This window comes from Echinops telfairi, unplaced genomic scaffold (genome assembly GCF_000313985.2).
Source record: "Echinops telfairi isolate 266 unplaced genomic scaffold, ASM31398v2 ScPeMD7_70;HRSCAF=299, whole genome shotgun sequence".
Lineage (NCBI taxonomy): Eukaryota > Metazoa > Chordata > Mammalia > Afrosoricida > Tenrecidae > Echinops > Echinops telfairi.
In genome coordinates, this window is record NW_022103968.1 from 32,535,115 (window position 1) to 32,551,424 (window position 16,310).

At 49.3% G+C, this 16,310-nt stretch overlaps 1 protein-coding gene across 1 annotated transcript in view; it reads left to right on the forward strand.

Annotated features, from left to right (window-relative positions):
- The window catches only part of BLNK (B cell linker), a 78,469-nt gene that overhangs the window by 37,027 nt on the left and 25,132 nt on the right, over positions 1-16,310 (forward strand). The window contains exons 4-6 of the mRNA XM_013004186.2: positions 9,586-9,626; positions 12,182-12,338; positions 15,744-15,907. Of these exons, the coding sequence (XP_012859640.1) occupies positions 9,586-9,626; positions 12,182-12,338; positions 15,744-15,907 (362 nt within the window). The remainder of the gene's footprint in view (positions 1-9,585; positions 9,627-12,181; positions 12,339-15,743; positions 15,908-16,310) is intronic.

Genomic DNA, 16,310 nt, shown 5'->3' on the forward strand with positions numbered 1-16,310 from the left:
GATACCAAGAGCTCAAGCAGAAAGCAAATGTTTTGAGAATGATGATGGCAACAAGTGTACAAATGTGCTTGACACGATGGATGGATATATGGATTGTGATAAAGTTGTACGAGCCCCCAATAAAATCATTTAAAAAAAGAAAAGAAAAGAAAACACTTGAGCACAATGCAACAAATTTAGAAGTACTCATTCACTAAGGCAGAACTGTTAGTCTGCAGCAGTAAAGCAAATAATAAGATAATAGACAGCGAATATACAATAGACCCAAGTTCCAATTATCAAGCAATCTTGAAAGCAATAGAGATTTGAACTTGGGATAGCTCTCCTCTGCTTCTGCCCGTCTAGGGGAGTTTCAACTTTAAGTCCAAAGGAGTGTTTCCATTTCTTTAATCAGCATGCAGAACCAATGCAAAGCTAAACAAGTTAATGTAGAGTCAGAAACAATGTTAGATTTTTTAAAATCCTAAAATACAATGATTAATCTTATTTTTTTTAATTGCAAACGTAATGCCAAATTGTCAAGCTAATGAGTCTGAATGAAGCTTACAGGTAAGCGGCTACATTTAAAAGGTCAAGTTAGCAATCAAAATAACTAAAATGATCATGTGTTAAGTGAAAATCTTTGGGGGTATGGGTAACTGTTAGCTCTAATGAGGGTTCATGGCCCGGAGCAGCAGGGCCAATTCACTAACACTAGACGAGAGGGGAAAGTTTATAAGGTGGCAATAGGGTGCAAAATGCATTTGGGGAGAGTTATGTACTTTTTCAGATGCGTTCCATTACTCAGGTCAGAAGGGAATCACAGGATGTAAGTGTCCGCTCTAACAACCCGGTAAAATAGTAAGAGTGACATTTATGACGCCCAATCGCCTTCCATATTTACCAGCCCTCTGGGCAGAGTGTCCAGTGAGCCCTCCAGATCAAATCACTCAGACAATCACACACCTTTGAGCAATACGGAAGTTATAAAAACCCCGCGGAGGCTGGGGTGAGGAATAAGGTGAACATGGCACGAGTTAAGCTAGCTGCAAGTCACCCTAGGTTACCTGACTGTCCATGAAATTTTGAATTGTCAAGGATTTATAATAACGTGAAATGGACAGGAGCCAGTCTTTTTGGCGATGTGCTTGGATGAACTCAGTCCATCCTTGTCTTGGAAGCTAAGTTATCCGAAGATTGAAGTAAACCTTCAAACGAGTAACCAAACAAATTCTGCTGTTCCAGTGGCAAGTGAAACGCATTTCTTTTTTTATTCTATTTATTATTATTAAAGCACCACTCCCCCCCCCAAAAAAAACTTAACTATTAAACTTTAGTTGGACAGATAAAACTTTAATCATGTTGAATTTAAAAACGCTTAATGAACCCTTTAAACATTGCTCTTGTTGTACATCTCCCTTAAAATGTAGAGAAAAATGAATTCACCATTTAGCAGACCTGAACATAGCTACGCCATTTTCTTTCTTGTTTTCCAAAAAGGATGGGAACCTCAAATTGTAACACATGTTTGTTCACTCAATTTACCAGCAAATTACTTAAAGACCTTAACATTATCTAACTACCACAAAATGCTGCTGACATACAGTTTAATCCTTTTCTTTTTATTCATTTAATTCAAATGACCACTTCAAGACTTTCTTTAAATGTCAACATTTAATCAAAATCTTAGTCTTTGAGTGAATTACAACCCATAGCAACCCTATAGGATAGTGTAGACACTACTCTGCATTGTTCCTGAAATTGCAAAACGGTAGGGCAGCAGACAGGACCAACTTTCAGTTATCAACCCAACACTCAACTCACTGCGTTCTGCACTGAAGTGCAGACTGCTTTAAACAAACAAAAGGTTTTTCCCAGGGATTAAATGAACCGCAGACTGTGGATTTCCGTGGTTCTCCCCGTCCCCATCTACAAATGAAACACCAGGAATAATTATTTGTATATCTTTAAACCAGCTCAGGCAACTTTTTTTAAAACAAGGTTCTTGGGTTATAGAAAACTAGTTTTCCCTTTAAAGTTTTTTTGGTCCTTTCAATGAAACACTGAAACACATGCTGTAATATCTCATTCCAGTTATTTGAGTCTAAGGTTGTGATATATACAAAAATCAGTCAAATTATAATTCTTTATGATGTTAAAACAATCTAATTCATAAGCGTGCATGTGTTATAAAATTAAAGCTCAGTGCCTTGGAAAAGAAAAATATATTCATATAGTTTATTTAATTAATGATATCATCCAGAGGTAAAAATTATATTTTCATAAACATTTTGTTTTAGAAGGCATTGTTATGCCAATGAATGATGGTTTTCTATAGTGCACTCTTTAAATGGATTGTCTAATTAAAAATTACGAAAGCAGTTTATGAATAGGGGGTAATGAAACTTAAATAGAATGTTCTTAAGACTAACAGAGAAGTCCAAGATGGACTCTCATCCACCTTGCTAGTTGAGCATCCAGCTGATTTCATCTAAATGATGCCACATTTTGGGTAAAGATAAAATACTGAGGGAGTCTCAGAAATTAGCTACTTACTGTGTTTTCCCCGTGATATTTTATCTTCCTAAGGGTAACAACTACACAACATTCTCAAAACAGCACAACATAAAACCACACACACACAAAGTAGCTATGTAATTTCATGCTGTTCTAGCTAAGTTAGCACATCTTAAAATTAATACGAATACTCTTCAAAGGTGGTCAATGATTTTCTAGAAGGTTCTTAATACTTGAATGCCAGTGTCTACTCCATGAGTAGAAGTCTAAGCCTGATCAATAGAGGAGGCATTGGTCCTACCAAGGGACACTATGTGTTCAAAACAGAAGGGGAACTATTGTTTCCCCTGCCCCCACAACCCTCACCCTCATTCTAGTGAGCCCACCTCAAATGTACATACCAATTCAGGCAGCACCAGCGAGGCAATGTATTTTCAGCACCTTCCACTAGTGTGTGCAAACAGAACGACCCCAAATCATGACCACTTAAGTGAGGCATGGAGTATAAGGGAAACTGTCATAAAATCATGACTGGTCTCAGATGAGTACATCACAGTTGCAGACAGGACTACAGGAACAGGAAAGGGGCCGTGTCATCAGGTGTCTGAAGAGCAACCAGATTCCTCAGGAATTCATCCCATTATTTCACCAGACCAATAAGGACGTTCCCCAGTCTCCCCTGCTCTTACACTCAGTCTCCAGAAGCGGTCCTTTTTGCAAAACCACCATGGCCACCTGCTAGCTCCCCACCCCCTCCAAAACCAACTATGTCCCAGGAGTATTTCCAGCTGCTTCCGCTGAGCCTCTGGGCTCATGCATGTGCAGCTGTAAGCCTAAAGTCTCAGAAACTAACCCTAAGAGATCCCCCTGGACCAGGGGCTTGACAAGAACCGTAGATGCCATAGTGCTTGGAGACCTTAGCCCACCATATCCTCTTAGCCTAGAAGCACATGAAGCAGCTTTCTGGAGATCTATGAAGACGTGGCTCACCCAAGCCTCCTGAGACAGCCTCATCAGCTTTCCCCAAACCCTGGAATTATATCCTCTTTCCCGTCCTTCCAGCAAATGACTTCCTCAGACCGTCTACACAGGAAGAGTTTGTTCACTCTCTACTCTCAGAAACAGAAAGGGGCAGAGCCCCCAGAGGTCAACAGATGGTTCTCTATAGCTCCTCCCCTAGTGGCAGTGTAGGACAAAGTTTCAATGAGACCAAGAATAGAGCCCTGAGCCACCTATAGTGATGGAGATCAGGCCCGGGTACACACAGCCTGCTGTTTTCAGGTCACAGCAACACCTTACCTTCGTCTTCAAGGGGCAGACATTGCAGGGATCTCATGTCTACCGAACAGTCTATCAATCCCCTTTGCTGTTGGATGGAACAAAGTCCAGAGTGTGTGAGACATTTGCTTGTTTCTAGGCATGTTGCTAAGGCATAATCTTGTTTAATCTTCCCATTAGCCTCATTATATAGAAAATAATATGTCCTTGTTGCAGATAAGAAAAGTTGTCGGGGGAGTTAAGTAACCTGCCCAAGGTTACTGTACCCACTAAGAGGAAAACCTATTCAGGCCACCATTCCGCTGTTCCTGTCTCTGATCAAGCGGAGAGCTCTCTTCTTGTCTGGGCCATTTCTCCCTATTCTGGTGGCACCGATGCCTCTGACATTAACACCAGAACCTTCTTCTCAGTACTTGAGCCTTCATTAGCTCGTAGGCTCCCAAACTTATTTGCCCTACCTCCCCTTTTTCAGAAAAAAATTACTCAGTTCCCCTACCCCCACCCCTTAAACACATCTGTACTAAATAGCCCATAATCCAAGATAAAGCGTAGCTATCTGCTTTTGCAGCCCCCAACCACCACCCCCCATCACTTCAGCACCCTCCAGGACACAATATCACCCACTTTGGGTGGGGGGCGCTGCACCCACTGAACAACTTCCTGAGGGCACCTGCATCTTTGAAACATGAGGTCTGACTCTCTGTGGGTCTGTCACAGTGTCCCCAAAGTCTGCTGGTCCCAGTGAAGAATCCCCTCTGCTCTCTCCAGAAACCCTGCAAGGGTCAGAAGGAGACGCGATCTATCTCCTCCTGCCCTGGGGGCCAGCTATTGAGGGGTTGCCGTGATAACCCCTTAAGGTCCACTTCTCCTCTCACCACTGTGGTTCAGGTTGATCAGAACTCTTCCCTAGAGAAGATAGGAAGAACCCACTCGCCGCATGCTGGCATAAATGGCCACCACAGCAGCACAAGGTACACATTACAACCCTTTGTCTACAAAACACTCCACTGCCATTGAGTCGGTTCGGACTGAAAGCAGTGAAATACATCACTGCCCTTTCCCTGTCCTATAGGAGCCCGATGGCGTGGTGGGGACACATTGGACAGCTGACTGCAGGGTCACCAGTTCGAAATCATCAGCTGCTCTGTGGGTGAAAGATGAGGCTGTCTGCTCCCCTAAAGAAGCATGGTCTCAGACACCCACAGAGGCAGTTCTGTCGCAATGAGTCAGAACTGAGTTTGGGTTTGGTTGTCCTCGACGAGGCTGGTGGTTCCCTGGCTTCTCGTCTCCCTGTGGAATGAGCAGAACTGACAGGAGGACGGGAGCATCTCATGCTGTTCCTGCCACGGGGCACTTAGAATGAAGGGAATCTGAACTCAAGGGCATTTTCACCTTGGGAAGGTCCTGTGACCGTTCCGTCCAGGCCTCCCGGTCTGTGGATTATGAAACGGAGACTAGAGAAGCCAATTCACTGCCCAGGGTCACACAGCCAGCTCAAAGCAGAGCCTGTCCCCATGCCTGCCTAGAAGGCTCCTGTTTATGGGCCCCTGCGAGAGGGGGAAGAAACACCCCTCCCACACAGCTCGGGCCTGCGCCTGGCCTCAGCCTCCCACCCTGGACAGTATTCCTCCCCCACAACCACCACGCCCCCGGGGGACAGCCTGCTGCTGCCTCTTGCACAGCCCTGTGGTTCTGCTTTCTGTTCCTTGCCCGCATCTGTCCTCACCACGGTAGCTGGCCCACCTTCCTTTCTACCTTCCTGAGTCCTGCTGTGGTCTCTCCCCTCGGCCCCCCCACTTCCCCCCTCCTCAAGGGTAGAATGGGGCTAGGTCCCTGCCCCACCCTTTCTGTTCTGTTCGGGAGCAATGGGCGAAGTTGGGCAGCCCAGAGCACAGCCACCATAGTCAGGTTGGAACCACAGGCCCACAGCCGAGTCCTATGCTATGACTGAGGTGCACCAGCATCTGTCCCAGGGTCTCGGGCCGGGCGATTCTCTTCACTCGGAACTGGGAGGCTGGAGTCACCCCCCACTTAGCTTTCATGCCTCTGCTCGGGCTGTCACCACAGAGCTTTTACTGCTCCCCCATGACCTCCCGTCTGGCTCCTTCTTTGTTTCTTCCGACACCACCCTTGTCAGCCTCCCCATCCCATGCGTATTACCAGAACCTTCAGTGTCCGCTGTGGCTGGGGCATCCCTTCGTCTGGTCTCCGTCTAGCTTTGGCTAGACCACTTGGCAGTCTCCTGTGACTCCCCAGTGCAGTGCATTCATTCTGTGTGCATTATCCTCTACTCGAGCTAAGTCTACTTCTGGGACTGACCCACGTGCCCTGGCCTTAATGATGGCTGCAGAAGGCCCTCCTTCCTCATCCTTCTGGTGCCTGAATCCCGCCGACCCTCCAAGGGCCAGTTTAGGCTCATGTCCTGCTCACAGCTGCGTGTAAACTCTCCGCTCTCATGGAAGCGTACCCTTCTCTGAACTTTCCCTGCACCGGGAATCATAACCATGTGCTGGGACATTGATGAAGAAATTTTACATCACCCTGGATTGCCCTCCATCTACTAAATGCCCCTTCTCACCTGTAGGTCGTTTCTTTCAGTTACTCAGAGCGGTTTTGTGGAAAGACCTTGACCCTTGGGATCCTGTAGGCTTGGTTTGGAATCCTGGCTTTGCCCCTAGGCAACTGTGTGACCTCAGGAAAGTGTGATGACTTCCCTGAGCCCCATACCCTTGGTCTGGACATGAGAAAACCTGCCTGAGAGCTGTGAGAATGTAAGAGAATGGGAACGAACACACGTGGCTGATAATCCCAGAGCCTCGGCTGGATCTCGGGTAGCGGGACTCCTCGAAGCCCTGAGAGACATGTGTCCGTTCCCTGAACCACCTGCTAGGTGGTGTTGTTGCTCCTGCTGCTAGAGCCTGTTGAGTAGGCGTGACTCACGGGGACTTTAGGGGTAACAGATGGGGAGCGTGCCCCGTCTTTGCCATCTTCACGGTCCCTGGAATCTTCGAGCACACCATGGTGGTGGTGGTGCCACATCCTTCTCGTTGCATGTTCTCTTCATTTTCTTTAACCCTTTCCTTCCCCAAACATGAGAGTATGTTCCTAACAAAAGAGTTCACGGGCATCAAGTCTTCTCAGAGGCACGACGCGTGATGCCCATTTTAGAAACAAGGAAACCGAGGGCCAGACGTAAGGCCATGTGGCTAGTTGGTGGCAGAATCAGGGTTTGGGGTTTGGCAGCCCGTCTGACCCCATGGGGTTCATACTCCCTGGTGCCGTGCCCACATGCTTGGGAGGCCCTAACTAACTACAAAACTTGGCCCAGTCAAGGGCTGGCAGCACAGTCAATGAACCAGCAGCCCCAAGCCTGACCAACGCTAAAATGCGAAAGGCTTTCCCTGACGAGGAGGCCAGATCAGAATCCCAACTTTGTAGGAGGGACGACGCCATGGCACACGCAACATTAAACCACCAGCCATTGTTCGCCTTGAGCTTACCCTTGGTGAGATGTTATCCAGTGCTTTAGAGGCCTCTGTGGCCGGAGCAAATGAGGGTTGGTGTTGCCTTGAGGGCTTTCTGAGCATGTGCAACCCCCCAGAAAGGAACTAACGTTCACCAAGCACTTACTGGCTGTCGGGCTGGGCTAAGCTTTGCCCATGCTCCGCGTGCCTTGGGTCACTCGGCCCCATAAAACCAACAGGAGGCAGGCATCGGCTTATCCTTGTTTCACAGAAGAAGGGAATCAGCTTCAAAATATGCCAAGTTCCAGCAAGTAAAGAGCCCAGACTGGAACCCAGAAAGTCCGGTTCTAACACCAGCACCACCGGACATACTGGAAAACCTGGTCTGACACCAGGTTCCTGGAAATACTGGAAAACCAGATCCTGTTTGCGACTCAGTTCTTTGGTCTCTGGTGCTTTTCTGTCTGGGGCACGGCCTGCACACATGCAGCTGTCTGAGGAATGGCGCCGTGAGTTGTTCTGGGGACCAGAAGGTGGAGAGGGGGAGTTTCATGAAATAATCTCTACACAGCCGGAGGCTGTAACCCCTTTTCCGACCCCACATGCCAAGACCCCTGAAGTCTCATCTCTCCTGGGTTTTATGTGAAGGCTCAGCCGAGGAGGGTGTTCACAGGGGATTCCATGTGTAGGAGCCAACATAGACTTTAATTCAGCCCTACCCTACCACCACCACCCCACACACATACACACATCCGCTCTCACCAGCCACATGGCTTCAGACAGCTTGTACAACCTCTCCTCGCCCCCATTTCCTCCACTTTAACATAGAAACAATAATAGCATCTATTTCACATCCCGACTCCTTGTCTGCCATCGCTGTGGACGCTTCATGAGCCTGAAGTCGCAGTCTGCTGGGGCACGGGGCAGAGAGTATGAGGAAGGTTCTGGGGGCTCAGAGATTGTTCACCAGAACCTCTTTATCAGTGTTTGCTCAGTGGGGTGAAAGGGTGCTGCTATCTTTTATTGGTGTCCACTCTACCCTCCGGGCCTGTGTCTCCTCTATATTAGAGTGAATTGCATTTAGTCTGGAAGCTCAGCTTGCTTGATGGGATAGGTCAATGTTTCCCAAATTGGGTGATCCTGTCTCCCGGGGGTGGGAGAGTGACCCAGGGGAGCTGTAATATCAGGTACCTACACTGTATTATGTTTTTTGGTTTTGTTTTTGTTTTTATGGCTCACTTTGTTCTGTACAAAAGTTTTTAATTGCCAGAGGGGACTCTGAGTCCTTCTTTTCCCCCGTAAAAGAGGTGGTAGGCCAAATAAATGTGGGAACTTATGAGCTAGATGGTAAACTTCATATACTCGAATCTGCTTTGGAGAAAAGGGATCATTTCTGACTACCACGTGAATCATGGCAACTCGGGTACTACTGGGGATTTCATTGTCAGCAACTGTGTCATAGTAATTGTTAAACATTTATTCTTCAAGAGCCTAAACTTTGTTTTATATGTTATTATCCATTGTTCTTTGCTCAAGATCATAAGCTACTTAAGGGATGAGACCTGTCATGTTTGTTTTTGCATCTCCTATGAAGCCAGGACAGGGCCTTCCCTCTGTAGACCATAGCCTGGAAGGTGGTATGGTGTTGGGGTTCAGAGCAATCGCGTTGTCTGAAACCTGTGGGGTCCAGACCCTGACTCTGCTACCTACTATCTGAGTCACTTTGGGAAAGAGACTTAGCTTCTTGGTGCCTCAGTTTCATATGAGTCAGTAACTATAAAGCTCTTGTAATACTGTCTTATGTACATTGGAAAGTAATTGTTTTAATTAAAAAAGAAAATCAACCTTAGGGTCAGAGGAAGGCAAGGACACTCTCTGCTTCATTTTATAGGTCCAGACATGGCCAGAGTCTTGCCAACATTCCCCAGCCAGTTAGGAACAGAAATGAAATCTGGGCCTCGCTGACTCCCGGTCCAATTTCCCTCCTCCTGTGCCATCTTCACATTGAGGCCCTGAGCAAAATGCTTCGGTCGACAGCATGGTGGAGGCTGAAGATCCCTACTGGGTTTCCCCAAGGTCCCAGAAATCCCTTGACAAAGACAGATATGGATCAAATGCATCCCCCCCTGTCCCTGTGGCCCTGTCCCTTATCCTTTGAGAACTGGTTCATGGGAGGGGCTGGGAAAGAGCAGCCACAAGTCTAGGTGACTGCAATAACTCTCCAAAGGCCAAGCAACAGGACCCAGAAGTCCACAAGAAGGGACGATGAGGCAGGTGTTTATGAATGGCGGGGCTGGCCAGCCCAAGTTCATGCTTCTGCATTCTCTGTTCCCACATGACGTTTCAGGGAGTGCAGCCGACGACGAGGAGCAGTGGTCAGATGACTTTGTAAGTATGTGCTCCTGAGACTCAGAAGGTACCGCTTCTACCAAGTAGTGGCTTACTTTTTATTTTACACACTGTTGGTCAGCTGCACAACTATAGTCCCATCACTCAAACGTGGACCCTCGGACATCAATATCAGGCTCTTAGACACCAAGGTGCTCACTGTGCCCGAGAGGCATTAGGAGAGCTCCAGGGACCATTGAGTGAAGCAGTGGGACCTAAATGTGGTGACATGGGAGGGTTCAGAATTAAGTATCAGCCTCTGTGAGGTAGCTCTTCAACCCACAGGGACCTGACGAGGCTGCTGTGGCCGATTCACATGGCTGGTTCATAGGGGTGAGTCTTCTAGGGACAAAGCACCCCGAAAGACTTTTCCTTACCGGCATGTCGCCTCATTGCACGTAGATTAAAATCCAAGCTTGTAACGGCAGCCTCCAGCACCGGATGCAATTGGATCCTGCTGTAGAAACATGTAGGGCAAGGTGGGGTGGGGGGTGGGGGGTACCCTCCTGCTCCAATCTGTGAATTTGATATCTGGAAGAGCTCTAAAAGGGCCCCTGCCTCATCACACACCCCATTTTGCAAATAAGTCAACGCAAGCCCAGAGGGTGAGCGTGGCCTGACCACCTCCCCTCGGCTCCCCAGGGAGATGCCTAGCACTGAGCCCTACATCCGGGTGCCCTGTCCAGTTGATTCAGGGGATTAGCAGAGCGTGCCCCTCCTCTTCCCCTGCAGGGAAAGGGTGACCTCTCAAGTTGCTTGGCTGCAGAGCTCCCACCCAGGGCCCAGAGGCCGCTGGTGCTGCTGATTCTCAGCAGCATTGCAGTTGCACCCCCTGCTGGCTGCACCCTTCCCCTGCCCAGGCCACAGCTGAGCAATGCAAAGGCCCCCAACCAGAGGAAAGCCACAGACCGTGAACTCTGGATGAAAAGCACACACTGTCTTAGAAGGCAGTTGGAGCACGTGGTGAAGCCATCCTGGGGAGGGGGACCATGGCGTGCCTTTGCCAGGGTCTAACAACTCAACGGAAGGCAGCAGCTTTCCCCAGGGTCGGGTCAAGGTGAATCCACAGTGGCACACATCTTTGCTTCTGGGGCTCTCCAGAGTACACAGAATAAATCCCAGGCTTCTCACGAAAACCTCCAACCGCGTGACAAAGCCCAACCCCTGAGGACCTGGGAGGTCTGCCCCGTGTAAGCATCTCAGCAGGACCGCGTTCATCACACCCAAGCACACTGTCACAAGCATATCCTGGCACAAACCAAGCTCCCACTGCCTCCTGGACTCCAGGCTCATGGTGGTTGGGCGGGAGAAGGGAAGACAGGAAGACAGGAGAGGCGGGAGAGTGCCTGCCCCACTTTTCTCACTTGGCTTCTCACTCAGCCTTCTTCGGGTTCCATCCTTCTGCTCATCTCCCCGCCAGCCCTCCTCCAGCCCTCTCCATCGCCTGCTCCTCTGCCTCTCCCTTTGCCTCTTTCTCTCCGTTCACTCCCTCTTGTTCCTCTCCACCATCTCCCTAGTGACTAAGGAGAAAATGGTACCCCCCCCATTCCTTTATGAAGTCCTTCATGTCCAACATCCCGAACGTTCCTCATATTTGGGGCCCTGAGAACATAGCTGTGCATGCCCGGGGGATCGTATGATCCCTGCATCAATGTTATAAATTGCAAAGTGGAAGAAAACAGACCAAAAAAGCAGGGGCATCGTCTGTCCTTTGGACATGTATCGATTGTGGGCTGATCATCATGCATCCTGCAATGAGTGGGCCAGCGGACACAGGGGGCAGTGGATCTCTTATGTCCTGAATCCAGTATTTCCTCCACGTGAATTTTCACAATGGAGATAGATACGTATCTGTACTCTTGTGTGTACACATACTATCTCTGAAGTAGATGCACACGGAGCTACTAGCGTTGCCTCTGGGGAGAGGAAGTTAGGGATGGACAGGACACCCCACCCGTGTTGTCTTTCTGAACTGTGTGATGTTCAGACCTGTCTATGGATTTAAATAAAATTTATAACAGAAACACCCCCCCACCCCAAAGAAACCACAGAGAATCGACGTTGAGTCCGTTTGAAGTACAGCCGTGTGGCTTACCAATTTTGCTGTTTTAAAATCTCATCTCCTCAAAGACGCCTAGGGGGTCCCTGTGCACCCCCTCGCCCTCCCCTATGAAACCTTCTTTGCTCTCCGCCATTAGCATTTGTGATCAGTAAAACCCATTGGTAATTGTATCATACAGATTCCTTCTCCTGTCTTTTAAAATTGCCGCTATCTTGCTGTTCTTTGTCTACCTACAGTATTTTAGCCACCCCGTGGGGCCACATGTTTCCCCGGGACAGCAGCAAAGTTGAGCTAATGAGCTTGGGAATCAGAAAGGCCCAGCTTCAAAACCCCAGCGTTGCCTCTTAAGAGCCGCCCAGCTTTGGGTACAGCGCCTCTCCTGGCCATGATCTCCGCCTCCAGCCCCAAGGGGCGGAGCTCTGCCTCCTGGGCTCGGGGTCACCCTGGACTAAGCACCCACAGGGAACACTGAGCGGGGCGTCTGCGTTTGCAGGACAACGATTATGAAAACCCGGATGAACACTCCGACTCGGAGATGTACGTGATGCCCGCAGAGGAGAACGGCGATGACAGTTACGAGCCGCCGCCCGCGGAGCAGGAGATGAGGACAGTTCACCCAGCCCTGCCCTTCGCCAAGGGCGAGTATATAGGTGAGGCTCCCCCTCAGTCCCTGGGCACTCTGCCTGCCAGGCCACGGGGAGCGGCAAGGTGGGAGCAGACCCTGTTTCAGGTGGGAGCAAGCCTTGTTGCTACCTGAAGACCCTCCACCCACCTCTCTCCCACTCGGTCGCTCATGGGTAATGGAGCCCAAGGTGCAAAGCTTTCAACCCGAGGCAGACACAGGACTCAACCTAAATATCCGGGTTCTTGAAAATGGGGAGGTGGGGGTGGGGTTGCATCTCTCAGCCAAAATTAGTCCCCGCTTCGCTTAGAGATCCCTGCGTACAAAATGCCCAGAATTTCTCTGAAGAAGTTTGTACAGATCAAAGAATAGCTTTCAAAGCTACCTGGATGAGCTAATGATACTTACTCCCACCTCTTTCATCTGCAGACAGCCCTCCTCATGCTGGCTGGTCATCTACAAAGACTCTAAACTGTGAATTGTTCACTGGCAGGCCGGAAGGAGAGAGTTCTAAGTGAGCCAGTGAGCCTCAGAGGTTAAGTGCGCAAAGCCAGGCCCAGTCTTCCGGCCCAAGTGTGACTTGTAAGATGAATCCAGAAGAGGTCTGCGCTGTTGTTCTCAAGAGCACCCAGTGTGGGGAGAGCAGGTGTGCCCGTGGTGCTCGTGCCGTGCTAACACTTGTGCAGAGCTATCCCGTAGGGAAGAGTTTCCGCGTCCGTTCGAACTGCCAGGACAGCCTCCTGAACGATGCACCAGACACCACCCTTGCTTCCTCCCCCGGTGGGCCTGCTGAGCGTGTCATCACTGCCCATTCGGCGACAGCAGGACACGCGTGCTCCCCAGCTTTGTATCCTTTGCAATTCAGTGCCTTACACTCCTGGGCTGCTTCACTCTCTTCAGGGGTCCTCAAACTACGACCCGCGGGCCACATGCGGCCCACCGAGGACATTTATCCGGCTCGCCGGGTGTTTTTGCCCCGTTTGTATTTTCACTTCAAAATAAGATATGTGCAGTGTGCCTAGGAATTTGTTCATAGTTGTTGTTTTTTTAACTATAGTCCAGCCCTCCAAAGGGTCTGAGGGACAGTGAACTGGCCCCCGCTAAAAGCGTTTGAGGACCCCCTACTCTAGATCATCTTATATTTTAAAAGGCATCCACCCTGCTTTACAAAGCAGGAGAGTGAGGCTCATCAGCCTGGACTAAGCGGACCCAGGTTTCGTCCGTGTCTGCGCTGGCACGCCCACGCCCTTCACCCCACTGCGTCAGGCGCACTGTGTCTGCTAAGTGATTCCACTCCATCTTCACAACAGCCGGGGTCGGCTCATCTTAGAGACCAGGAAACGGCAGCTCAGTTGCAATGAAGGGGGTTAAGGGGTTCACCCAATGGTCACCTCTTCAAAGTACATCTTCCAAGGCTTCGCTGTTTCTGATGGACTTACATATTCTAAGCGCTTAAACTCCCGGAGCTGCAAATAAAACCGCAAAACTGGCAGAGGATCAGACACGATCCAGGGGGTATCCTACTGGTGAACGCCAGCTACACGATGGGAAGTCCATCTTGCACCTTCAGTGCCCGAAGAAGAGCAGAGATGTAGGACCATGACAGCGGGGACACCTGCCTCGAATGAGGGCTGGGTGGTCACAGGAGAAAGCACCAGGAAGCCAGTGGAAGCCTCTGTGCTATTCTGTTTCCCAGACAGGGAATGTCCACACCAGGTTAGGATTTTCCTAAAATGCCTCAATCTGAATCAGTGCCTACAGGACTAACCAGTTAGAACAGAGGCTTGCTACGCCCTCTGTCACATTAACTGAAACCAAACTCTGTGGCCATCAAGCTAATTCCGCTTCAGGGCCAACTGAGGACCGTGTAGATCTGCCCCACAATGTGTCCCGGGCTGTAAAGCTTCACAGACGCAGACTGCCACCCATGGGTTTGAACCGCCAACCTCTCACTTGGTAGCCAAGTACTTTAACTAGTATGCCACCATTAGTTCCAGAGCTTTGGCATGGACACTTTGGCAGTCCACCCCGATGCTTACTACTGTATGCCTAGCCTCCAAAATAATTCTCAAATTGTGATTATCATTTGCAAAGTGAGAAATGTGAGCTCCAGAGAGGTTGAATAACTAGCCCAAATGAACCTACGCAGTGAGTGACAGAACAGGGGACCGAACTAAGATCCACCTGACTTCAAATGGGACTCCTTCACTCAGTAATATGTGTTGTAAAAGACGCTGCTGGGCCAGGAAGAGCTATGGATTCTCCGTGGTTGGAGGTGCAGTCATTGAAAAAGGATCATGCAAGTTGACCCAGTCCAGCCATCCCACCCCTAGATATACTTTAGAATAACCTGGCAGGCATTTTAAGTCTAATAATGCCAGGTCCCCCCTGAAGATTAAAGTTAATAGTCCTGAAGTGGGGTCAGATATCAGCAGTTTAAAAAGCTCCCCAGGTGGTTCTGATGTGCCAGCAAGACAGAGAACCACAGCCCTTAAGGCCCCTTAGAGCAACATGAACCAAGGAGGATTCCGTGAGAGAGGTTGTTGTTGGATTCCCTGTTCGTGCGCAACCCATGTATTAGCACCGTAGAGTTTTCTTGGATGAAACTTTGACGGAAGCAGTTTGCGTGAACTTTCTACCATGGGACCACCGGGAGGGTTCAACTAGCTATCTTTAGGTTAGTGGCGCCTAACTCCTTGGGCATCCATGGGTGTGTCGGACTGGGTGATCTAGAGAAATAAACCAGTGACACCCATCTGTGTACAAGAAAGACCTCTATATCAAGAAGCAGCTTCACACCAAGAAGGCTCCCCTGCCCAGTCCAAGTCCGGTCCGTAGGCTGACGTTAACAGAAGGTGAAGTGGGGAAGCAGAGCGATCACAGGCCAGGGGCTGCAGAGCTGCAGGGTCCAAGGTCAGGGGAGAGACACGACAACTCTTAGGATCAGGTGGCCTACGTGGGGCTGCCCCTGGGGGCAGACAGAGTCCAAGCAAGGATGAAGGCAAAGGGTCACAGAGAGAGAGAGAGAGAGAGGAAGGAAGTTCCCAGTGTCTCTCTTATAAAGAGGCCACACCTCCCCGGAGGCACCATCCGGCTGTGACCTGGCTGCCAGGTTGGACTCCATTGCTCCAAAGTGACGGGTGACATAGCATTTAACCACCACAATACGCTTCACAGTTCCTGTGACCTCCATGTGCTAGGACGGCAGACTAAACCTTGCTCAGATCAGGAAGCCCCAGGCGATGGTTCTGAGGGCGAGATTATTTTTATAGTAAGGTGGTTGAAATATTTGGCTAACATGCTACTTTGTTCTAATTCACTCACTGTTTGGGTTATACAGATGCTCGCGGTTTGATATTTACTAGGTGTCAGATGGCCTCTACCCAGGGAATGATCCAGAGCTTCATCCGTCTTATGTTTCTTTCCTTTCAAGACAACCGCTCAAGCCAGAGACGGTCTCCACCTGTCAGCAAGACACTTCCCAGTAAGCCCAGCTGGCCTTCCTCGAAAGCCAGGCTCTGTACCACTCTGCCGTCCCCCGCTGCTCTTCTGAAGCCTCAAGTCCCTCCCAAGCCCAGAGAGCTCCAAGAGGAGGAGGTAAACTAACGCTGCCGCGAAGCTTCCTCCACAGGGTTCAATAGGAAAGAGAAGATGCATACTGCACCAAATACCATGCCTGGCACATAGGCGGGGGTTAATATATTGCATTTACCAAGAGTATATTCTAAATTATTTTTTTTTGAGTAAGAATATAACTATATTTTCTTACAGAGAATCCTAATATGGACTCAACACTTTTTCAAATTTACAAGATAAAACAAGGCTTAGAACTGGATCACTTGGCCCTTTCTCTTCTTATCACCTCCCAGTGCAGACTGATTGCACTTTTAATGGCCAGCATCCTCTCGGACCTACATTAGGCTCAGCACATTGAAGCCTCAGTACGCTCTGCTTTGTGGTTTTAGCCTACTTCCAGAAAACTGGCTTTGTCTGCCCACCA